The 25,401-nt window shown below is 45.5% G+C and overlaps 1 protein-coding gene across 1 annotated transcript in view; it reads left to right on the top strand.

Annotated features, from left to right (window-relative positions):
• The window catches only part of LOC144755252 (disintegrin and metalloproteinase domain-containing protein 9-like), a 929,123-nt gene that overhangs the window by 71,504 nt on the left and 832,218 nt on the right, over positions 1-25,401 (top strand). Inside the window, exon 2 of the mRNA XM_078643994.1 lies at positions 13,915-14,024. Within this exon, the coding sequence (XP_078500120.1) occupies positions 13,915-14,024 (110 nt within the window). The remainder of the gene's footprint in view (positions 1-13,914; positions 14,025-25,401) is intronic.

Here is a 25,401-nt window from a genome sequence, read left to right on the forward strand (position 1 = left end):
CCTTAGGCCAACTCCTCTCCCCAGTACTGCATTGGAAATATTGCTACGCGACACATCCCCGGTGCAGGACCATGCAGCTCCTCCTAACCGCACCTGTGTAACATACTCAGTGCAGAACCTCTCATTTTGGCCCCACAGCTCCTCAGAATTACCTCTTTGTGGCACATCCTCGATGCAGGACCTCGCATCGGAGCCCCACCGCTTCTCTGAACTATCACTGCACAGCACAGCACATCCACAACACAGGACCTTGCATTGTAGCCCGGCAGCTCCTTGAAACAGCTGCTTACTACTAATCCCCGATACAGGATAGTTTGAATAGGGTTTGCCCCCCTCCTCAACCAGTAACCCATTTTCTACAGTTTGAGAATTTTCACACATTGGACTGTGCACAATGTAGGGAAGAGATAAGTCACCTTGTACTACCCCTCTCCTATCAGGAAAACCTCACGCTGGAACTTGGGAGTCCATACTTTCAATGGGAACGGCTGCATGACAGCTCCTTACAATGGTCAATTCAAAGCTACAAGTCCAAGGAGGTGGAGAGGCAGTGGTTTAAAATTTACAAATTTATGGTGGTGTCACATATGATTTGACAGTTTGGCAGCACTGGCGCAAGGTAGGGTCCCTGTCTGTACATAATCTGTAAAGGAGGGGCACTTAGCAATACTCAGAAAGAGAAGAGTTTTTTGTTCTCACTCTTTCAAAGTTGTAACAAGGGCCCTTTGACATCCTGGTCTAACATGACCTTTCTTTGAAACGACTATATGTAGTTGTATATGTTGACGGGTAAAGGAAAGACTGTTAGAACTGGGGGTCTCTAGTTGATAGAGGTAGGTACCACTGTCCAAATAGGGACCCTTGCTTCTAGTCAGGGTAAGGAGGAAACCCTCTTAGATAACCTCTGCTCATCCCCTGGGTAGCTTGGCACGAGCAGACAAGGCTTATTGAAGGCAACAGTTTAGAAAAATAAAGGTATTTTCCATCTAAACTACACAAGACCAAAACGACAAAAATCCAACTGTGATCGTGGGGTGGCAGCGGGCTGGAAAAGCAGGCAAGGAGGCCGGATATAGTGGGCAATGCCGGTTCTTTATTTACAGACTAGAGTCAGTATTACAGGAGGGGGTAGGGAAAACAAAGGCAAGGCTCCGATGTAGGGCGTCTTGGTCTTCTCCGGGATTGCGTTGGGGTGATGGGTCTTCGGAGAAGTCCGGAACTGGGGGGGTCCTCGGAGGTATCAGGAAGAGAAAGAAACAAGGAGCCGTTAGTCCTGCTGGACTCGATGTAGCATAAACCGTAACCAACACCAAGGTTCGAGTGAGGGGATTGAAAGAACGACCGTGAGGGGGGGAATCAGGACGGAATAGGGAAGGAAGGATTAGAGAGTAGAAAGAAAGGGTGTCCGGTGAGGGTTCGTGATGGGATAGACTAAGTCTACGGTGCTGTACACAAGTGAAGACGTGCTGTACAATCTTTTTACAGTGAGGGCAGGTCTGGTGCAACTAAAGGGAAATCTATATACAGAGCACCTAGCGTGCTAAGGAGGTGGTTTGCTTGTACTCACACGCTCCGCGGCTGCTCTTCAGCCACCTCCTGGGGACTCCACCAGTCTTCACTCCACACGTCTTCTCCTTCGGTCGCCTGCTCTTCCTCTGCTTCGGTCCGAGTCTCCTGCCATGAGATCGCTGCTCCGATGACGCTTCTGTCTCTGCTTCTGTCTTTTCCCTGTTCCGGTGCTGGAATCGAGGCGGGGCTTCCGGGGTCATGGCAGTGTGTTTCCGGTGATGGGCCGCTCTGGATTGGTTCCTGGAAGAAAGAGAGGGGTGGGGTTCTGGTTGTCAGGGTTGTCTCCAAGGAAGCCGCGGGGCTGGTTTCCGAGAAGGGCGAACGTCCGAGGATAGGAGGTTCGGGCGGGGTAAGCGAAGGCGGCGCATCACACCAACATACACAGTTCAAGAATATGGTTTCAAAAGAGTTCTTAAGGTTCTGTTAAAAGAATCCACAGTTGCGTCACGTTTTAGCCAACAGTACCTTTAGATGCGACAAAGATCCAAGTGAAAAGCTGTAGCGGTAAAAAGCAAGCGATGCATCACTCCTGAGAACCTGGGGAGGCGATGCGACAACCACGCTCGATGTAGCGGTTGTGTTGCGGTGACTCTGGTCTGTACAGGGAGGGATGCGATACCTTGTGGATTCCGGTGCACAGATTTTCGTGGAAACGGCTGGCAAAAGGGACGATGCGACGGTCTTTGGGGCAGCGACGATCTCCGGTGCGACGATGATGCATGGCACAGCGACGATCTTCTACTCTCATGCCCCTCGATACGATGGCTCTGCGACGACTCTCGTAGCAACGTGATGCGGTCTGCAAGCAAGCGGTGCGACGATCTCACCCAGTGACGACAGGCTCTGCGATGATACTCACAGCGATGGTAATCTTCCCGCACCGGTCTGGTGCATCACGCAAACGAAGGATGCGACAGCTCTGGCAGCTGCAACAGGCGCTGCCATGATCTCCGCCTTCGTAGCGGCGGGAATTTCCTCGCACTGACGGGGATGCGCTCCGCAAGCGAGCGATGCGATAAACTTTGCAGAAAGTTCTTTAAAGCTTGGTTTCCAGCTTCCCAACACAGGTACAACTTCCAGAGGCACCACACATGGGCCAAGCACACAAGGAAGGACAGAACTCTCTCAGCAGAGTTCAGGGAAGCTGGGGGTGAAGTCCTTTTGTTCCTGGGACTTCTTAACAGGGAGCCAGCTCTTCTCAGGCCCTTGGAGATTCCTTCTAGCAAGGGGACACAGCACAAAGCAAAGTCCATCCCTTCTCCTTGGCAGCAAAGCAACAGCAGGTCAGTCCAGCAGAGCAACAGCAGGACAGTCTTCCTTCTTCAGTTTCAGCTTTCTCCTTGGCAGAGGCTCCTTCTTGATTCCAGGATGATCTAATTTTCTGTAGTCAGGGGTCCTGTACTTCTACCCCTAAAAGCCTTTGTTCCCTTTGTGCAGGAGGGCTCTGTGCCCGGTCTGAACCAGTTCTGTGTGTTCCTTGAGCACTTTGTTTTCCTGGCCTCTCCTTTCCTTTCAGAGGGAGGGACAGGGTCGTCAGCCGCCCAGAAGAAGGTGGAGCCAGCATTGTGGAAGGAAGGCACAGCCCTATTCAGGCTCGGATGCTACCCCCCCAACCACTCTAGATGCAGATGGAGCTATTCAGCCCAGCGATGGCCCACTCAGCCTCTGGGAGCCACCCAGCCCCTGTCACTCACAAACCAGACAGTCAATTCACAAACAGGCCAAGGCACACAGAAAGGTCAATACACAAAAGAGTACCTAAAGGTCGAAGTTACCACTCAACTGTAAATAAAGCCCCAACACCATACAGACAACACAGTGGGAACAAACAGTGTGAACTAATTGTGATAATTGAGTTAAGACTCAAGGGCATAGGGAAAAATTTCCATCAGAAACCACACGGTACCGCCCTCTTTTGCATCATTTGGGTACTCCTTTCCCAGGAGACAAAACAGAACAAAAACGGCCGGCTAGATGTTACCTTGACCGTTTTCAAATGTGCATAAAGTATACTTATTAAGAGAGGTGGTATAGAAATTTACAGTATTTGTGTATTGAGATTGTTTTGGGGCATGTACCTAATGTGAGTCGTTAAACTTGCCCTTGGACCCTCTCATTAAATTGTTTGGTTCATGTACACAGAAAGGTCAGACAAGAGAACAGCAACTTTCTAAAAGTGCTGTTCTCAAACACAGGATTTAAAAACAACCTTTCCTAAAAGATGTGTTATTACATTCTGAGTTCAGGGATACCAGACTGTTATGTCCCATCTTCCTCCTATGGGAAGATATTCTGGTAGCCACTGTAGCCAGCATACTCCATGATAGCCTATAGGGCAAGATAGCCTTACAATAGTGAAAAACGAAAATGGCTGTAATTCACTACCAGAGCATGTCACCTGCACTAGTACATGCTCTACCTTTCACATACACTGCACCCTGCCCAAGGGGGTACCTTGGGCCTTCCATAAGGGTGACCAATGTGCACAGAAAGGGAAGGGTTAGGCCTGGTCAGTGGGGACACTGACCAAGAGGACATGGCAGTTCACAGACTGCACACAGGCACTGCGGTGGCAGGCCTGAGACACCATTTTAGGGCTCCTCATGTGGGTGGCACAATCAGTGCTGCAGGCCCACTAGTAGCATTTGTTATCACCAGCCCTGGCACACTCAGCGCACTTTACTAGGGACTTCTTGGTGACACAAATATGCCAATCATGGATAACCAATCACAATAACAATTTACACAGGTAGCACTTGCACTTTGACACTGATCAGCAGTGGCAAAGTGCCCAAAGCATCTATACCAGCAAAAACGAAATCCAGCACAGCATAAAAAATACAGGAGGTAGAGGCAAAAAGACAGATGAAACCACGCTAAAGATGCCAAGTCTAACACGTGTCCCCTCCAGCTGAAAGTGGGGAGAACTGCCCACCCTCTTGGGAATTCTCTTCACTAAGCGGAAGAATCTGGACAGACCATCACCGTTGGCGTGTGCTGTACCAGGGCGGTGTTTCACCGTAAAGTCCATTCCCTGTCGGGTTTCCTTCCGTGATGAATTATGACGAAGAGGGAAGCATCCTACAAGAAGTCATTATATTTATTTTTGACAAGAATGAACCATTTTATGAATGAACTGTATGTGAACTCATTTATTGAAGTTAAAGTGAAATATCGTAACTACATGTGAATCAGCAAAAGGAGGGGAGTTAGGAAACATGGCATCCTAGGAGATGTAATAAGATTATGTTGAAACAACTGTTTAAACGTAGCCAGCCCAGAGTGATGACCAGTGCAGAGTTTTGGTGTCCCCACGTGCAAGTAATTAAAAGGTGATTTCAAACGAAGAAGGGGAGGTACAAGAGGAGGTTTCAGCTCGCATGTTTAGCTTGCACAAGAAGGAGGTTTTCAGCGTCTTTGCACGCTTGTATTGAAATGAACAACGGAATTATTTTAAGAAAATGGATTTATTCAGTAGGCCATGGTGAGTGCATTCCAGTAAAAGCAGCATTTATATTCATGGAGAAATGTTTGACCATTTCCGTGGCATAGTAAGCGGGTGAAAGAATTGGGAGATTATGCGGTGGGTTACATTTCTATAATTAAGAGAGGATGCAACATGTTAGTGGTTCCGGGTACGAGATAAATGAGGTTATAATATGCTTCAGTAAATATGTTCATAATTCAGGATTGATGAACTTCGTTTTTTTAAACTTTGGGGAATATTTTTCAGTATATAAATGTTTTATTAGGCTAATGAAGCAAGTCAAATTACAAAATATGTATTTTTATTTGTAGATGCCCCTGACGAAGGGAAATGTATTTCCCGAAACGCATTGGGTGATTGGATTAAAATCATGGTGTGTGAAACCCACCCCACGCTCCTGTGTTTTTGTGAATATTTGATGATGAGTTATTTGGATAAAATGAATTGAATATTAGTGAAGAGAAAATGGATTAAAAACTTGGCAAAACAAAGAAGAAATTAGCGAAGAAAAGATATGAAATTGATTCATTTGATTCAAATTCTGTTGGGGCTGTGCAGCCTGATGGAACTGAAATGGGTTCCTTTTCTTTGGGTTTAGTCAAGTTACAGTGCAACGAGAAGAAGCGCGAAGCAGGTGTTGCATGCTGGTAAAAAATGAAATGGGAAAGAAGGTTTAAAAATAAGAATAACTAAGGTGTGCATCTCACTTAATATATTTCATACAATCAAAGGAACTCTCACAATTGGACTTGTATGTCATTTTTAATCTTTGCTACTTTGCAGCACCATGTGCACCACAAAGGTGCCCACCTGGTACTGAACTTACTGACAAAAAAGAGGACAGAGACAGCAGAGAATGAGTCATTATAATTGGAACAACCAGGTTTTGAGGACCTTGTAGAAAGTGAAATGGTCAGGGTTGCTCTATAAGCAGGAAGGAGGGGGTTCCAAATGTTGCTTTTACAACTTATAACTACCATTTGAAAGCATCAGACTCCTGATATTATTGTGGAGGATCCCAGCAGAGATCTGACCATTTGTTGACTAGAAATCATGGTAAAACGAAGATTTAACCCTCCAAATAGGACCACTTGTGAGTGTAGGGGACCATACCAAAAATGAGATAGATGGAGGGAGCACTATAGGAAGAAGGGCTGGTGGGCACTGTGTCAGAGAGAAGTGTTGAACAAGGCATTTCAAGAAGGCAGGGGGAACAAGGATTCTCTTTGTGACTGTAGAGGCACACAATAACAACGTACATTCCAATTAATCAAGAAATATTAATGACAGAAGTTTGATAGGTGAGGTTCATGTTGTACAGTGCTTGGCTTCTTCCTTGCGCCAGCACTCTGGATTCCTCCCTAGGTTCTATGTTCTGGAGCTCTCCTGTGCCCAGTTGGCAGTTGGAGCTCTGGTTGGACGGGGAGCTGACCTACTAATCTCTGTGCTGCAATAAAGCTTTCATACAACTTACCTGTTCCTGTGGTCCGCATCATATTTACATCATTTGGCGACTTGGACTAGCGAGATGTCCGACCATCGCTTCCTTCTGAATGCTGCAGCCTAAGATGACTTTACAGAGAAGTAGCATATCAACTCCCTCAAGAATCCACGTGTGATACACAGCGTGAATGCGGAATATCCCCTCCGTCTTCTCAGTGACTGCGACGTCGTGGGAGATAGTTTATGGACTTTCTTGCTGATTTTCTCGTACGTAGCGCAGTGAGTGACGTCATCTCTACCAACGTCTAGAGACTTTGGTGAGTCACACAGCAACGCGTCTCCTAGCAACAGACCGTAAGCAGCTACATCACCAGCCTACGTCCTCGAACAACGCAAGCAGCAACGTCACCGGAGCCAACTTCCTTTGTCCGGTGAGTCGCTTGGCAACGCTATGTCACTGAGCGCATCTCCAATGCGCGTAAATTCACGTTGTGGTTGACGCGGAGCGTCTGACGTGTGACGTACACGCACGACGTCGTCGGCCATCTTGGCAGCATTATTTGTTTTTCATTGTTACCTTGGTTACACGCCAGAGAACAGAAGTGCATCGCACACACGATTGGAAACAGAAAAGCACCGCTCTAGTGACAGCGTCACTGAAACACAAACAACAGCATCATTGAAACGCACAGCTTATTTAAACGAAGACACACTTGATGTATCTTTGAGGCGCATTCCTGTTGTACATTGACCCGCTGTGATCCAGTTACGTATCTTCATGGATATACTCCTGATTGAGCAGTAAACATCGTTTCTTTGCCACAGACTTTCTATTTTGAAGTAAGCATTTATTCTAACATTACTGCTTGGTACACTTGCTTCTCTTTACCCAGCTAGCAGTATTTGAACATGGCTCAAGCGATTAATGTCGCTCTTCCTCCTCAATTTTTGTCAGAACCAGGCAATCCCCCTATTGCCTGGGAAGACTGGATAGGCATGTTCTATAATTATATTGAAGCTTTAGATGGTGAAGACTATTCTCCAAAACGGAAAAAAGCTTTGTTAATGACCACGTTGGGTAAAGAGGGACAGCGTTTGTTCAGATACTTGCCACAAATTCTACCTGCAGGGTCACAAGCTGACTTTGATGAATTTAAAGAGGCTATAACAAGATTAGAAACTCGTTTTGGTAAAGAAGAGAATCTTATCCTTCAAAGATACAAATTTTATAAGAACAAACAATTGGCTGAAGAAAGTATTGATGAGTTTGTAGCGAGACTGCGTGAGTTATCAATCAAATGTAACTTTGGGTCAATGGCAGATGAACTAATTAGAGATCAGCTGGTTGTTCAAGCCAACAATAGAAAAGTACAGGAACGTTTGTGGGCGGCGAAGAACCCATCTTTAAAAGATGCAATAGAACTTGCCAAGGTTGTAGAGGAAAGTGAAAAGTGTATGAGAGAACTACAGAAAAGTAGTTTGGAGTCCAAAGTGGCAGAAATCTCTCATAAGAGCACTTTTAGCGAAAATAGTGAGGATGAAGCTGCTGCCATTGCAATTGTTAGGAAGAAGGGTTATGTTCTTCAGAAAAAGAATGTACAACAATCATCTTTTAGCAAAAATAATCAGAAAATGTGTTCTAGATGTGGTAGTTTTTCCCACTCTTCAGAAGGGAAATTTTGTTTTGCAAACAACAAAGAGTGTCTACGGTGTGGTAAAACAGGACACTTTGCTAAAATGTGTAAGAATAAGAATAATTCGAGAATTACAGTTGTTAATGAATGTGTTGATTTGAGACGTGATATCAACAAAATCTTAGTTCTAACTGACACTGTGTGCGCATGTGATAACCAGAGAGGTAATCCTTTTAAGGATGATTTTGTAATTGATGGGAAAGTTATTACACTTATGGTTGACACTGGTTCAAAGTGGACCATAATCCCCAATTCTTTGATGAAGCGAGTGTGGGGTGAAAGAGTTTTGAAGACATGCGACATTTTCCCGTCTGGCTACCAGGGGGAGAAAATTGACATACTGGGCTTCTTCGAAGCTGATATTGTTTTTAAAGGAAGATCAGCTAGTGGTAAAATATATATTTCAGCAGATGGACCAGCAATTTTGGGCCGTCATCATCAATATGATCTACACATAGTGGTTAATCCTAGATCTGATAATCCTATTTCAATTGTCGAGGCCTCATCCATGGAGGATATATTGACCCGATTTAAAAATGTGTTTAGGGATCAGTTGGGTGAACTGATTGGCTACTCTCATCGCATAGTTCTCAAGGAGGGCAGTTCACCCGTACAACACAAAGTAAGGAGGGTACCCTTTGCTTTGCGGGATGAGGTTAAGGCTACTCTTGAGGAGATGCTACAAGGGGGTATCATCGAACCCATCGAAGCATCTCCTTGGGTTTCGCCTGTTGTGATCTCACAGAAACCAGACAACAAGATCAGGTTCTGTGTGGATCTTCGCTCTCTAAATAAGTGTGTTGTAGCTGACGTATTTCCCCTACCAAATATTGGCGAATTAGTTTCAACTCTTAAAGGAGCGAAGTTCTTTAGTAAGTTGGACCTTAAACACGCCTACCATCAAATTTGCCTGTATGAAAGCTCAAAGCATTTAACTGCATTTATCACCAGCGAGGGCACATTCCAATTCACCAGACTACCTTTTGGGCTAGTCTCAGCTGCTAGCGTGTTCCAGAGACTGGTCTCTGAAGTCTTTAAGGGTCTTGATAAGGTACTGTACTTTCAAGATGATATCTTGATTTATGGCAACTCTCTACAGGAACACAACAAAATCTTACAAGACGTGTTACGTAGAGTGGATGAGGCAGGGTTGACATTAAGGAAAGAGAAGTGTGCCTTTCTGTTGAGAGAAATAGAGTACTTAGGATTTTGCTTGTCGGAAGAAGGCATCAAACCCAAGAAAAACTTACTTGAAGCCATTGAGTTAGCACCTTCCCCAGTGGATAAGGATCAACTTCGATCCTTTATGGGCTTGATCGAGTTTTATTCGAAATTTGTAAGAGATTTCTCTACCAAGACTGCTTCCCTCAGATCCTTACTTAAAAAAGGTGTCAAATTTTGTTGGACCACTGAGCACGAATCTTGTTTTAAATTGATCAAAGGGGAACTCAAAACTGCAGATGTGCTCACCCCTTTTGACACTGCTCGGTCCTCTATTCTCATGGTTGACGCCAGTGCCATTGGCCTTGGTGCGGTCCTTTTACAAAGACATGGCAGTGTGGAGAAAACTGTAGCTTTCGCGTCCAGGCCTTTGTCCACCTCCGAGTCTAACTACTCGGTAATAGAGCGTGAGGCTCTTGCCGCTGTCTGGGGAACAAGCTACTTTCGTACCTATTTGTGGGGTTACAAGTTCGTTTTGCGCACAGACCACAAACCCCTTTTAAACATCTTAGCTCCGGGTGGGGCTGGTAAAGGCTCCCCAAGGTTGGCGAGACTAGCTTCTCGCTTGCAAGATTATCAGTGTGAGATCGAATTTGTCCACGGGTGGAGGAATATCCAGGCAGATTGCCTGTCCAGGCTCCCTATTCCTTCCACTTGTGGTAGTTCTGAGATCATGTCTGATGATCTAGCGGTTGCTGTTATGGAAGATGTTTTGTTGGTGGGCGGTGGTTCATTTTCCCGTGATGAATGGTCCAAAGGAATGGAAGAAGATCTGACCTTGAAGGCTGTTATCAGTCTTGTCTCTAATGGTACTAGGAGAGAAAGTACGGTTAGTCCTTCTGTCAGACCTTTCCTAAAAATTTTAGATGAACTTTCTTTGGAAGGTAAAGATGTTTTGATGCGAGGTGATCGTTTTGTCCCTCCCAGACTATTAAGAAGGAGGATTCTAGACTTGGCCCATGAAGGACATTTGGGTCAAAGTCTCACTCAACGCCGTGTCAAACAGAATTTTTGGTGGCCCTCTATTGACAATGAGGCAGTTGATTGTGTTCTAAAGTGTAGCTTCTGCAAAGAAGGGGAGAAGCGCCTCAAGGTCTTGGGCTCTCAGTCCGCACACAAAATTACTTTTGATGATACTCCCTGGCACAGTGTCTGCATAGACTTTATAGGACCCATGAGTGAATTACCCACCGACCACCGCTTTGCAATTGTTCTAATCGATTGTTTTTCAAAATGGCTGTGTGTACAATTTGTTAAAGAGATTACCACTGATGCTACCATTAAGTTTTTGAAGGGTATTTTTATCAACGAAGGGTATCCTTGTGTTCTCATCTCTGACAATGGGACTCAACTCACCTCCTCGAAAATGACTTCATTTATTAATGAGTGTGGCATCAGGCATCAGAAGACTAGTCTTTACAACCCACAAGGTAATGGCCTTTGCGAAAGAGTGAATCGCCTTGTCAAGGGTGTGATTCAGTTGTTTGTTGAGACTGGTTGCTTCTCTGATGAGCGTGTCCAGGAGATGGTCTGGGCCTATCGTTCCACACCCCACAAGAGTGGTGAAAAGTCTCCTTTCGAGCTTATGCGTGGTCGCATTCCTGTAAGCAAATTGACCCCTGCTTGGTTAAAGGGTTCTGGCGGCGATGTCCCCTTAATTCATGACAATACCCTCCTTCCCATCTCTGTGGGTGACCTAGTTAAAGTTAAGCCGGGAAGACTTGCAAAGGGTCTCAGCAAGTTTAGGGGTCCTTTCAGAGTCAAGAAGGTTTTTCCTCATTTCATCGTCTTAGCAAATGGTGAAAGTTGGAACTACCGCAGAGTAGCTCTCTATCAGAAATGTAAAGACTCTTCTTCTGATGACCTGTTTCCTCCTCAGAGTGTTGGTTGTAATGGTTATTTACTGTCTTCTGGTGGTCCTTCTGTACTCACCCCTTTGTCAACTGGACGGGGGGAGGTGGGTGGTGGTGATGCCTCCACATCTTCATGTTCCTACTATAATGGTTCTGCAGTTAATTCTTCCTCTCCTGTTTCTCTTGATCCTGTCTCTGTATCTTGTGATCCCGTTTCTTCCTCCTCTTCCATGGTTGATGCTGGTTTGAGGAGCTCTCGCTCCCGTCGTCCACCCACGTACCTGAATGATTATGTACATTAGTGTTCCTTTATTATTTTCCATGTTTCCTTTCCTTACTAAGAGGGGAGATATGTTGTACAGTGCTTGGCTTCTTCCTTGCGCCAGCACTCTGGATTCCTCCCTAGGTTCTATGTTCTGGAGCTCTCCTGTGCCCAGTTGGCAGTTGGAGCTCTGGTTGGACGGGGAGCTGACCTACTAATCTCTGTGCTGCAATAAAGCTTTCATACAACTTACCTGTTCCTGTGGTCCGCATCATATTTACATCAGTTCACATAACAGCAAAACTTTACAAGAGAGGGGTCAGTGGAATGTCCTCTCCTTGATACAGAGAAAAAGGTCTGGTCACAATACTGATTTACAAAAACTCTGTATGTCACACTCAGGCACTCAGGGCATGGGAAGACACCAGTTTACCGTGCATATTTAGTCTGACACATTTAGTAGTTTGAAGCATTAGTTCATGATTTGTGAGGGGAGAAGAGTGGTGCGCTTGTTCTGATAACCAGTTGGTGTTACCATTTATTCATGATATTCTATATTCATGTAAATAAGAGTGTTACTGTTTTAGAGCAAGGGATGTTTGGCTTACTAATCATATCCAGAAAGCAAAAAGTGTCCTGGAGATTAGGGTTAATATATGAACGAGCAACAATCATAAACAAGCACTGGCAAAGCCATTAGGCCTCAGCTTTAAAAGGCTGGGCAGTTGGCTTTGCTAATGCTTGTTGGTAAAGACAGGCATACATATGCGTCAAAATGCATTGACATGCATGACCGGTAAAGTTGGAATGTTTTTTTAATTAAAAAATACCAATTCCGAGATGATTGACATGCATCCATTCATTATGGTGCTAAGTTATAACACGTGCATTATGGCTCTTGCATGCACAAACGTCATGGCGCATGGCAGCCGTTTTTAATTTACTGTTCTATCATAGTGTGCTGTCATGTTAGAACTAAAATGTTAAACAAAAGAAAAAATATGCATGCATTCTGCATGAAGTGCGAAAAAAGTAGCTAGCAGCCCAGCTCTATGAGGAAATTCATGTATACATGGATGCTTTTATATGTTGTATGTAAGTGTTGTGTCAATAGAGCATGTGTATGTTTCATATGCATCAAATGTATTAATCTTCATTTAAGGACCGCTTTTTTTTCTTTTTTGAGTGCTTTAAAGCGTATTTACATGCTTATTTTTATAAAGCAAAAGGTGTGGACAATATGATGTGCGATTGGGAAACGAGTATTTAAAAGTTTAGAGTAAGTCATTTTACAATTGTATTTTGACTTAAACCGTTGTATACTCACAAAAAGAATTTGTTGTGATTTATAGTCAATGGGGGCACTTATTGTGTTAAATTTCTGAAAATCCCTCTGATGACACAATGCCCCTGTGCAAGGCCTTCTTTGGAGAGTATACTGATTTCGTCTTCATCGCTTTTGCTGCATCTCATTTAATGCAGCCCGTAGATCTTTGATTAAAAACATTTTATTGATCCTCTTGCCCTTATTTCCTACCGCCATCTTTCCAGTCTCATATTTTTGTAAATTATTCATTTACTACCATGTTTTTGTTTTCAAGAAATACACAAATGTAGACATTCTACACATCATTTGTGTGACCTGTTGTTTTAAAAATACTCAGACTCTTTTGTTAATTCGCTTGTTTATGGCCATGCATAACCTTTACTGCCTCTTGATGCAGTACTCCAGATGAGTTGTTCTATTGGTTTGGCATGGATATAGTGTGATGATCTGTTTCATAATGCAATTTGTAACTGTTAGTTTGCAACACTCCATGAGGGCTGATAATGGAGTGGTGTCATCTGATTCATTCCGGTAAAATATCAGTATCAAAGTATCTCTTCTGTACTGGGTAAGGCTAGTGTTGAACTGCATTATCTGATTCATACTATCATAGTGGTTTCTCTCGAATCTGTAGTACATAATGGTCAATATCCAAGTGTGGTTATTGTGTGCCTGTGTGTTCCATACTTGTTAGTTGTCAGCATCGGAGGGCTGTCAGTTATTGATCCATACTGCCTATGAACCATTGTGGGACTGGTATTTGAGGCTGATTCTCAGAGTTTCTTCACACAACTGGACACTGAATTTAGTGTACGGATTTCCCTCTCTCAAAACAGTAAGCTTATCGCCAGTTCTTTTAGAGTGTTTGATGCAGACTCTCCTTGATTTTTGATTTCCCCCATTATACACTTCCTTCATTATCCAATGACCCCCACCCGCACCTGCCCTTTCTCTCCATCCACGTTCTACAAGCAGATACACCATTAGGTCAACACATGACTACTCTGCTCACATGCCTTATATACTACATGCTGTACAACAGTTGTTCTTTCTTTCAGGAGTCCATGGTGCACAGACTTCAAGGATCTCAAAGTATGAGACTGTCATCCCAGAGCGGCGACACCTCAAGCAGAAGCGACAAGTGGAACCACGTGATAAAACAATACAGGTACATTCTCTGCACCATTGTGAAATGTATGTTTTGGTGACACTCGGTCTGTATCCGTGCATTGCTTAGCCATGTGCTGAATTGACATAGGTATAGTATCTATGCCATGTTGTACCCTAGCACAGTTACACTATCAGTACAAGACTTTGCATCACAATACAATGTGACATGTACTGTATAAATCTCACACGCTAAGGTGATTCAGGTGGATATGTGTTTGATGATATGATGTAGTAGCCTGGGAGTAGATGAAGTCACAGGGCATAGAATGTAAGCGTTGGTCACCAGCGAGAGCTTATTTTTAATCTAATGTAGCAGTCTTTCATATCAAAAGCTTTCATTTTTTTCTGAATTTGAAGTCAATATCTGATTGCATGTAAGCAATATATTTATAAAGGGTTGGTAGTTTTACTAAATATTTGTGTCCGTATCGTGATGAGCCTTGTGAAAAGGTTAGTTTAACAGCACTGGTGTCATAAGATGAGGTGTCATGGAAAAAGAATCTGTATCGTGCTTAGATTTCTGATGAAGAAGTACAGTATAGCAACGCTCCTTAACCTGTGCTATGCAGACAAGAGCACCATTCAATGAGTCTGCGCTGTTTAGCAAATCAAATATTAACAGATTCTTTAAAGATATACACATAAAAAAGCAAAATTTAATGTTTGAAAATATGATGTAACTGTGAAGGAGTTTGAAACTGGAGGCTAAAAACTAAATTTGTGTCATTAGCTTAATTCATGGGAGCAGCACATATACAGCAGACAGTATTACCGACGATCAGTGGTCTCAAGGTAAGTACTAGTTAGTAGTTGATGTCAAAAAGAGAGGATGCATTAGGAGTAAAAAAAAGTCAACATTATATGCTAGAGTCTAGCGTATTGCTTTGTCTTTTAAAAATAACAACCCATTTTCAAAAACTTTCTATTTTTCAATATTTGAATATTTTTTTCTGTGAATTACAAAAAATCCTAATTTATGTATTTGTTTGATGTATACATTTTCTGTAGTTTTGTTTACTTGTGGTTGAGTTCATAACATTGAAATAGCTTACTCTGGTGTCCCAAACTTCCAGCAGTAATTATAATGCGTGTCCGCTGCAGTATAGGACCAGTGAGTTCCATGCTCAGCCATGTATGAGGCAACACATAAACAGTACACTTGCCCTATTCAGGCTCTGTAGTCTTTGGACTGTAATACTGTTGTCCAATACTGATGTGTCACTGAAGAAAGTGAAAGCTTTCTCCTCACCCAAAAATCTGTGTCCACTTGTTTTGAACCATCAGTGTTAACCCTGTTCCGGAGGTAGCTGAACGCTCACTTCACTGACTCCTTTAACTTTCCCCTCATATATGATCTTCTACTTGTGATAATGAGCCTTGGGTGATGTTACTTGAAAGGAATAGCACTGATATAGATTTCATCATATTTGTTGCCAAAGGAAAGGTTTCAGAACAAATAGATATTGATCGACTTGGCCAGAGCATCTTATAAGATACTCTATTCACTGAAGATAAACTACGTTGAGCAAGAGGAAGGAATAGTGTGAGCAGTATTGGCTTGGATGTGAACACTCGTCGTTGGTAAGGGTATCATGAGAGGCTTTTGGTGGCTCAAACGCATCAGATCAGGATCAACAAATGTGCTTTCCAAATCTAACACTAGCAGTATCTAGCATATGGAGAAATCGTCTACGAGTGTGCTTTGTGCCTCTTGAGTCTGTGCGCACACACCAGGATAATATCCTTAAATTCTTCTGGCCTACAAGTTTAAAGCAGGACATCCCAAGATGGGTCTATCCATCCTCCCTGAAAATTGGAGATGTAGAACCCAAATATCCTTCTATCACTTAATGCTTACTTAACTGGTGTCAAGTTCTCTTGGTCTGACTGCCTCCAAAATTAACTATGAACAGAGCAACGGTGTGTCTTGGTCAACCAAGTTACTAAAGGGTGAAGGAAAATAGAACTATCTAATATGCAAACCTTCTAAAAGTAACGAAAATTGTTGACAATGGGTGGGAGCTTGTTAGAAGACTACCACACCCAGACTTAAACCTGAAATGGGTACTCACCTTGTTTAATTTCTGCAGTAAGATGTGTCTGAAAGTGTTTTCTTAAATTTTTATGTGTACTTGTTTCCTTTCTCAGTATGGCCTCCAAGTTGCACTCCCACAAGATGTGCATGCACTTTGTGTACACTTTTGTCCTATCAGTATAATCGAGTTCCATATATGCTTTAACGTATCCATTATTCAGGAGACCTACAATGAGTGTCTGACATGCCCACTAATGGGCTCATTGGCTTGTGGTAGTAATCATCTCTATATATCCAAAAACTCGTTCAGTGACATTCTGAAAATTGTGATAATATCTGATCACAAAGGCTTGTAAGCAACCATGATGCCACACCACATGATGCAGATGAGACAGAAAGAAAAGGGCCGGCAGGAAACAGCAAGAGTGTGCTTTCACTTCATGCTGGGCCAAATCCAGCACTCCATTATACACTATATGATACGTCATTGATTGTTATTAATACCTATTTCTCGGTTCTGGTATCTCTGAATAGCCACTTGAATCACAAATTGCTCTGAGAATTCAAACATTTCTTTCTTCTGTGGGCATGGTGTAAGTTGGAGTTGTTGCATGGGTGAAAACAGTGGAACAGTCATGGATGTGTTATGCTGTAGTATTCTACCTCCAGAGTTCATTCTAGTGCTAGACAGATCCTCATTAACACAACATATTATGTCCTCATGAACAAATGTGAGTGCCATGCCGTGCCCCCTCTACAAAAGTGATTGAGGGTATCATCAGGGGAATAAGTTCCTCAGGGGCAAAGGGCCCGGATGAGGTGCCCAGTACTGTTATTAAAAATTAACTTCTCTCTGGGCCTCGTATATTACTCCCGTTTTTGCCTACTCAATATGGTGTTATCCCTCCTTCTTCATCTGGAAGAATTTTTATCCCGCTACAATAAAAGGATCCAAGGCATGCCCTCAGCAACTATTGGCAAATAGCACTGCTGGAAGTGGTAGGGAAAATATTTGCTAGGAGCATCTTGGAACACGTCACTTAGGTGGTCGAGGAAAAAAGAATGCTCCCTAGAACACAAGCAGATTTTCACTGCAATTATCGGTTAAAGACATGCTAAATCTGATTTTAGATGAAATTCGGGAAGTCAAACAGTTCCAGTAGGCAGAGCTTGCCGGGATTCAAAATCGCTTGGATAAAATTAAGGATCTTGTATCCACACTTCCTCCTCGTCTCCAGGAAGCTGAAGGCAGAATTTCAAGTCTAGAAGATTAGATGTCCGAGGTTAAGAAGGATGTCAAAGACGTTTCTAAATCGTCCAAGGCTTTGGAAGTCAAGCTTGATGAACTGGAAAATTTCAATCGCAGATCAAACCTCAGAATAGTAGGGGTTCCGGAAAAAATTGAGGGGTCGAATATGGTCCAATGGGTTACTTCTTTTTTGTTGCATGAAGGTTTTCCGGAATTTAAAGGGGGTTTGACGATCACCCGAGCCCATCGGGTGCCTGCTCAGCCATTTCCTAATTGCTCTCTACCCCGTACTATTCTGTTACATTTTTCAGACATTCGCATTAAAGAAACAATTTTGTCCAGGGTCAATTTGCAGCAAACGCCACTACTAAATGTCGGATATTTTCCGACATGTCGGCTGCCGCAGCTCAACGCCGAAAAGAGTTTGTAAAAATTCTACACCTGTTCAAAGCTAAGGGGGCTTAAGCCTCAGTAGCGCAACAGTCAAAACTAAAGGTGCTGATTAAAGGCAAATTTTACTTGTTGACAGATGTTGATGAGGCTCAAGATCTGCTCAGCAAAATGTCGCCTGATTGGATATCTTGATACACCTCTGTGCCTTTTTTTTTTTTCTTTCTCAGAGGATGGCATTATAATGGATATGGAGGAGGAGCAGAGGGGTGGAGGGTGGGTGTTTGGGAGGTTATGGGGTGTTATATCAAGACACCTCTGTGGTAGGGGTTAAGACTCAGTGGCAGGCGTGGGTGAGGATAGTAGGAGGATGGCCACGGGTGAAGTCTGGGGGTGGGGCACGGTTGGTGGGGAGAAAAAAGGGGAAAATATGGAAGTTTTTTGCAGTAGGATTGTGTTTGGTGAAAGAGTTCTTCGTAGGCACTGTGCTATTTTTGATGTTGCAATGTTTGATATATATTTGTAAATAACAGGGACCCCCTGATAATGGATCAGAAATCCTGGGTCAGGGAAAAGCAATTTATGCGAAATAACATGCCCAGGCAAAACCGAAAGAGAGGCAATGAGTGCAAATGAAACAATCTAAGCACTTGAAATAACAAGGATATTTAGTTTAATATATTTATAAAAAATTGATGAGGTCATAATATATTATACTTTCATAAAAATACATAGAATTAAAACATTTTTAGACATTCATGGAGTACAGATCAATCAGCAGTATAGTTGGCAACCCAATAAATGTGGGGGAACTAGACGATTTCTTCTCTACGCGTTTCGACACTTCATCAGGACAAAAATCATCTTTAACAGATAATCTAAAAATAAACGAACAGACTTTAAAAAATTGCATACATAATCGAATGCATAAGTGCTTATTCAATAAAATACAGTATTGCATACTACATTGCCTTTAGTTATGGTCAAATTGCGTAATGTACCGCTCTAGAATCATTATTTAAAGAGACCTTGGACAGTTTTATAATCCTGGACGGACTTGAATTGTTGGTGTAAAGCTTTACATGATTTACAAAATCATACTTGAATACATTAATAATAAAATAAAATTTGGGAATGTCATGAATAGGAGCACGAAAGAACAGACAAAAAAGGATAAGAATGAAGTTATGCACCTAGATAGAAAAGGGAAAAAGGTTAAAGGATGGCTCAACTTGCAAGTAATTCTACTACAGTATCGGATATTCCATACTGGAATGAACGATGGATGTTACCTGCATGAACTAGAATGTTTTAGTTGGTTAGTGCTAGCGGTCTGATGAGTTCAATAAGTGCGATTAGGTAAAGTACCCAGATAGCTGTAACTGAAAAAACACATAAAGATCTATAAATTGGATATACGATATCCTGTCTTATCAATGTGGTAGTTAGGGGCGTAATGTTTACCTCGATAATCCGCGTTCGGCAGTAAGAATGGCACGGAGGCCATTGATAAGTGCGGAGAGATACTATTCATGAGGCTCCAGCAGAACAGACTCTGTGGTGAAAACAGTTTGGATGAGTACCAAAGCATTAGTTGTTTTATATTGATAGTGGCATAAAAAGAAGGTTGTTAAACTTGCACTGTGGCGTGTGTTAGTTATGTAGATATTATTACATGACACAATTATCCTGTATGGCTAAATTTACTAGGGTAAAACAATGGATGGTTATAAAAGCCGGAAATGAAAGTACCTTTCCGCGAGTAATACTCGATGGAAATGGTAATCGGCTTGGGATATATCTTACGTCGGGTGACACGCTTTTGATGGAGGCGTTTGCAGGTACGTTGAGTCTAGATGTAAGAACAATTAAATTATCAGGTCAAAGTAGTTATCTGTATGGATTGAGTGTCGATGATCAGAAATAATCTATTGCATGAACTGGGCCGCTAAAGATAGAGACAAAATAAGAATAATAAGTACCTGCACTAATAATTGTGTGTTGAGAATAGACCAGAGTGCAAAGACTGCGGGTGTCTGCAGGTTTAGCGTTGGCAAGGTAGCGTGACAGGGTTCATGGAACCTAAAGGGTTGAGGTACACAATAATACATTTATTTTTTTTAATTGTTTTTATTGTGGCGAAGATAAGAAGAAGGCACAAAACATACAATCATTGACCCCGTTCTCATGGAATCAATCGGTACAGTAAGCCCCAGAATCAATACACAGCCGTGTATGGCCCACATCCCAGAGGCAGGGCGGCGCAGGAGCAAATATACATTAGAATAAGGAAAAGTGCAATTGTGCCTCAAAGAGCAATAAAACAGTGTCAATGTCTACGCCATTTTTCTCATGGTACATTCCTACACTACACAACAGACAGAACTATAACAAACTACCCCATGAATGACACTTCCGTGCAGATCCGAACATAAAGGAGACACATGTAGGGCCAGCTAGGGCGCAATCCCCCCAATGTTGTGTGGCCTATAGGGAATCACATCTAATCCAAACATAGCTGTCAAGGAACAGTGACGTGACTACCTTGGGTCGCTACACCTATTCAAACATCTCACTCCAGACCCCCCCCTTCCCCCCCACCAGACTCCGAGGACGCAGAGGAAAACAGCTCAGTGCTGGTGGCGTCCGAGTCACCCTCCCTCAACCCCTCCGTGCACATAGTTCTCCAGGCGAGTAAGTCATCCTGGAGTTTCTCGTCTCTGCGAGAGTGTTGCATATGTGTCTCCTCCGCTAGTGTCCATTCCCTGACATCCCGCAACCAGTGGGAAAATTCAGGCGCCCTCTGACCCATCCAGGTAATGGCCACCCTTCTCCTCGCCAGCACCAACAGAAGTTGCAGCAGTTTATATGACAGACCTTTCTTCTTCGACCTAGGCACTAACGCTAGCAGGCAGGGAAGTGGGTCTAGTTGTAACCTGAGATGGGTGGTACGGGTAATAAATACCACCGCCTTACGCCAAAAATCCTGGACCAATGGACATTCCCAAGCTAGGTGTAAGAACCCCGCCCTCGCCATCCCACACCTAGGGCAATTGTGACGTCTATCCGACGATATACGGTGGAGGGAGACAGGTGTCATGTAAGTACGGTGAACGAAATTAAAGTGTATAAGTTTAAAGCGGGCATTGCAGGACACTTTACGAGTCAACATTCCAATCCGCTTCCTCTGGGTCGGGTCCAATTCTATCCCCAGATCCGCCTCCCATGCTGCCCAAGCCGGCGCTAATGGGGGGGTCGAGTCTCGGCGCATGGCGGAATAAAGGAGGGAGATCAGGCGCCTACCTCTCCCACATGACAAGATGACGTCCAGAGTGTGAGTGAGCTGGGGTGCCTCTGGGAAAGGGGGCCACGTCGTCCTGGCCACCTCCCTGAGACTTCCATAGTGTAGGTATTGACCCTCCACAAGATTAAAGGAGTCCATCGCTCTCTCAAAAGACACAAAGGAGTCATCCGGGTAGAGATCCGCCAGGGTGTCGCAGCCACCCAATCGCCAGTCCCTGAAAGACATATTCTCCTCCAGTGCGAGCACCGGGGCCAATATCCAAATTGGAAGCTCCCTATGAAACGCAGCGCGCAGCAGAACCCTCTCCACAAATCGCTGCCAAATGTTGGCCGTATGCCTCACTACATAGGGCAGAGTATCATCGGCGCCCCGACCCTGCATCAAGGCCTCCTGCAGGTCCTTAGCAGTAGCCGCGCCGCCAAGCAATGCCAGCTCCCAGTTCTCGTGGTCAGCAAACCACCGGGCGGCCGGGAGAAGCTGTGCTGAATAGTAGTACAAGTCAAACCTTGGGGCCTCAAGGCCACCCTCATCCCAGCACCTCGTCACCGTGCGCAGCGCGACCCTGCTACGTCCACCCGCCCAGAGCAGGGAAGTAAGAAGCGAGTTCAGGGTACGGAACACTCGGGCCGGCAACGGACACAGTGTATTCTGTAACACATAAAGGACTCTGGGGAGCATCACCATCTTGGCGACTGCCAGCCGCCCCATAAGGGAAAGGGGAAGGGTATTCCAGAAGGCAATAGATTTACCGAGGGCTGCAAGGATCTTATCTATATTGTGCGCTAGAAGGGCGTCGTCAGAAGCCGCCACTTGAATGCCCAAGTATCGGAACGCCACCCGTTCACATCTGAGGCCAGAATATTGGTGATTCTCATCTGGGGCCGGGACAGCGTCCGTCAGAGGAAACACCAGAGACTTGTTGACATTCATACGCAGCCCAGAGGCCGCACCAAAACGGTCCAAGAGCTGCATTAAGACGGGGAGGGCCTCCACCGGGGAGGTCAAGTAAAAGAGCGCATCATCTGCGTAGAGTGAGATAACATTCGTAGTATCCCCCACCACAATGCCCCAGTTATGCAGGTCACTGCGTGCAGAAACGGCGAGGGGCTCAATGGCGAGAGCAAATAAGAGGGGGGAGAGGGGGCAACCTTGTCGGGTGCCCCTTCCCAATGACCATTCATCGGATCGGGCTGACCCCAGTCGCACCGAGGCTCGGGGCGTCTTGTAGAGCAACCGAATCCAAGCGCAAAAGCCGGGGCCAAACCCCATTTTCAGGAGCACGTGGAAAAGATAATCCCAGTGCACCGTATCAAAGGCTTTGGCCAGGTCAACAGAGACCAGTACGCAGGGACCCTCTCGTCCTCGCACCTCATGCAGTATGTGGCTCAGGCGACGTAGGTTCATCGCCGTATTGCGACCAGGTATGAAGCCGCACTGGTCGGGGTGGACGAGGTGGGACATGTGCGGGGCGAGGCGAGTGGCCAGCAGTTTAGTAAGGATTTTTACATCCGAGTTGATCAACGTGATAGGTCGATAAGCTGCGGGGTCTGTCGTGTCACCCCCCGGCTTCAAGATCATACACACCTCCCCCTGATTCATGGAAGGCGGGAGGGTGCCAGTTCGCAGAGCCTCGTTATAGACTTGTAAGAGTGGGGGGGCCAGGATATCGCCAAAGGCCTGGTAAAACTCCGCCGGGTAACCATCTCCACCAGGTGTCCTGGCTCGGGGGAGGGCGGCAATCGCTGCGGTAATCTCACCCAGTGTTAGCTTGGCATCGAGTTCCTTCACCACAGATTCCGGCAGGGTGCGTAGGTGGAGGCCTTCAAGATACGAGTGGTAGGCGTCCGCTGTTATGGACAGGTCAGCGGCATATACAGTGTGCAGATGACCTCGGAGGACTGTAAGAACATCCGCCTCCGAGTGGACTACAACGCCACTGGGGTTCCGAAGGGCCACGATTCGTTCGGGCGTAAACTCCCGGCGAAGAATCCAGGCCAACAATCGGCCCGACTTGTCCCCCTCACGGTGAAGGCGTTGTCTATACCGACCCAGCGTAAATTTATCAAGACGCGTCAATACGTCGTGAATGGATACCAGGGCAAGACCCTCCGCCTGTTGGTCAGACGCATTCGGGTCAGGCTGGGATTGGGCGTGCATGAGTGCATCCTCCGCCATCCGTAGATCAGAGAGCAACTGCTTCCTGACCCCGTACGATAAGCCCATACACGCTCCACGTACGACTGCTTTAAGAGCCTCCCATCGGGTGGAGTAGGACAGAGCATTCCCTCCCCAATTGAATTCTAAATAGTCAGAAAGCGACGTTGCTACATGATCTCTGGCCACCGGATCCTGGAGCAGGTCAGACGGCAGGCGCCACGTGCGTGGGCGCGACGCTCGATTAGGCCACTGTGCCACACACGTGACCGGGGCATGATCCGACAGATATCGGGCCTGGTGCGTGACCGTCAAAGTGAGTGAGGAAGGAAGATTAGCTGCGAGGACCCGGTCTAGCCGACTATGTGTACCGTGTGTCGGAGTATAGCATGTGTAAAGTTTCTGCGTGGGGTGGCAAGTACGCCACACGTCCGTTGCCCCAAGATTATGCATTACTTCTCGTAAGCGCGCCGTCATGCGGGGCTTAGTGCCCTCTCTGGACGGGTGACGGTCCAACTCATGGTGTAGTACGCAATTAAAGTCTCCGAACCAAAGGAGAGGCGCGTCTAAACTCGGAGCCACAAGATCCTGCACCTGGGAGAAGAATGCCGGATCATCAATATTCGGGGCATACGTATTCAGAAGTAGGAGGTCTTTATCATCTAATCTGATTCTCGCCAATATGTACCTGCCTTCGACATCCGCGTCAATGTATTGAATCGCGCAGGGTATACCTGGGGCCACCCAAATAAGAACCCCCCTAGCATATGTAGAATAAGAAGAATGGAAAACCTGGCCTCTCCACTTTCTAGTTAGGCGTTGTGCGCCTTCCTCATCTAGGTGTGTCTCCTGTAAACAAGCAATCGAAACCCCAAGGCGTTTAAGGAAGGTAAGAACCCTGTGTCTCTTGGTGCACGTGCCCAAGCCACGCACGTTCCATGTTAAAAAGTTAAATCCCATGGCCAACGCGCACGCCCAAACGGGCTACAGTATAGGCGCAATTCGGACCGCTTCCAAGGGGCCCGCACCACATTCAAATCTAGGGATGCAGCTCCGAAGTCAAGCTGCCCACAAATCGGGACCAATATGCACATAATGTCAGTGTCATCTGTATCACAACCCCAACCCCACCCCCCAACAACCCCAAAACATGAAACTTCTGCAAGAGCACCCTCTTCCCCACCACCCACGAGCAGTAGGATAGCAACAACCAAAAACGCCACCCCGCCCTTCCCCCGCCAGTGCCAGGACGTGCACAGCCACCCCATATCACACACTCCACACACACTCACACAAACAATACAACCCCACCCACCCAACCACCCCGCTTCCCGAAAGACCAAGGTATCTAAGAAAGGCACCCGGGCATATCTCCCCAGTCGTAACAGTAAGGTAAACACGACAATAGTCAATTCTACTCCAGACCTCCCACAGCTCACAAGACCCAATTGCAATCGCAAGGTACCGACCAGAGTTCAGAAGGTCCCGGTGACAATGTGGAAAGGCTACAGGCAAAAGGATCGCAGGTGGAAGAAGGCCCGCTCATCCGAGAGAGGGCACATGGGAGCACCAGAATAGATTAAACAAAGATCATTCCGACTCCTGTGCCGATGCGGCCGTCTCTGGGACCACCGGGGCCGTAGAAGCTGTGTCCAGTAGTATGTCCTGCACCAGGATGTCGCCAGGAGCAGCCGCCCCTGCCGAGTGCGAGCCAGCCCTCGTCGGCGAATTATTCATAAGGATGTCTCCATCCGGTTCCACCGTGGGTCGAGCCTCAGGAGAACTCCGGGATCTGGAGCGACGGTTTCTCCTACCACGACGTCGTCTCTGCGGCCTGGTACCCCAAGTATCACGTGGGCCCCCTCGTTCCCCCGGGGGCAAGTCATCCCCCCTGATCTCCAGCCATTCCCAGACCTCCGCAGGCGTCTCAAAGAAATGTGCCCGGCCCTGGGCAAGCACCTTGAGCTTGGCAGGATACAGGAGCATGTACTGAAGCTGCATGGCACGGAGTTTTTGTTTAACCCCTAGGTAGGACTTCCTCTGCTCCTGCACTTGTTGGGTGTAATCAGGATATATGGAGATGCGACAGTTCTCTATTGTGTGGGGCCCCGTCTCCCTCGCTGCCTTGAGGATACAATCACGGTCCTTGTAGTTCAGAATTTTCGCAATGAGGGCTCGAGGAGCCTCACCCGGTCGCGGAGGGGGCACCAAGGCTCTGTGCGCCCGTTCCACAATGAAGACGT

The sequence above is a fragment of the Lissotriton helveticus genome, chromosome 5_1 (genome assembly GCF_964261635.1).
Source record: "Lissotriton helveticus chromosome 5_1, aLisHel1.1, whole genome shotgun sequence".
NCBI classification, from domain to species: Eukaryota; Metazoa; Chordata; class Amphibia; order Caudata; family Salamandridae; genus Lissotriton; species Lissotriton helveticus.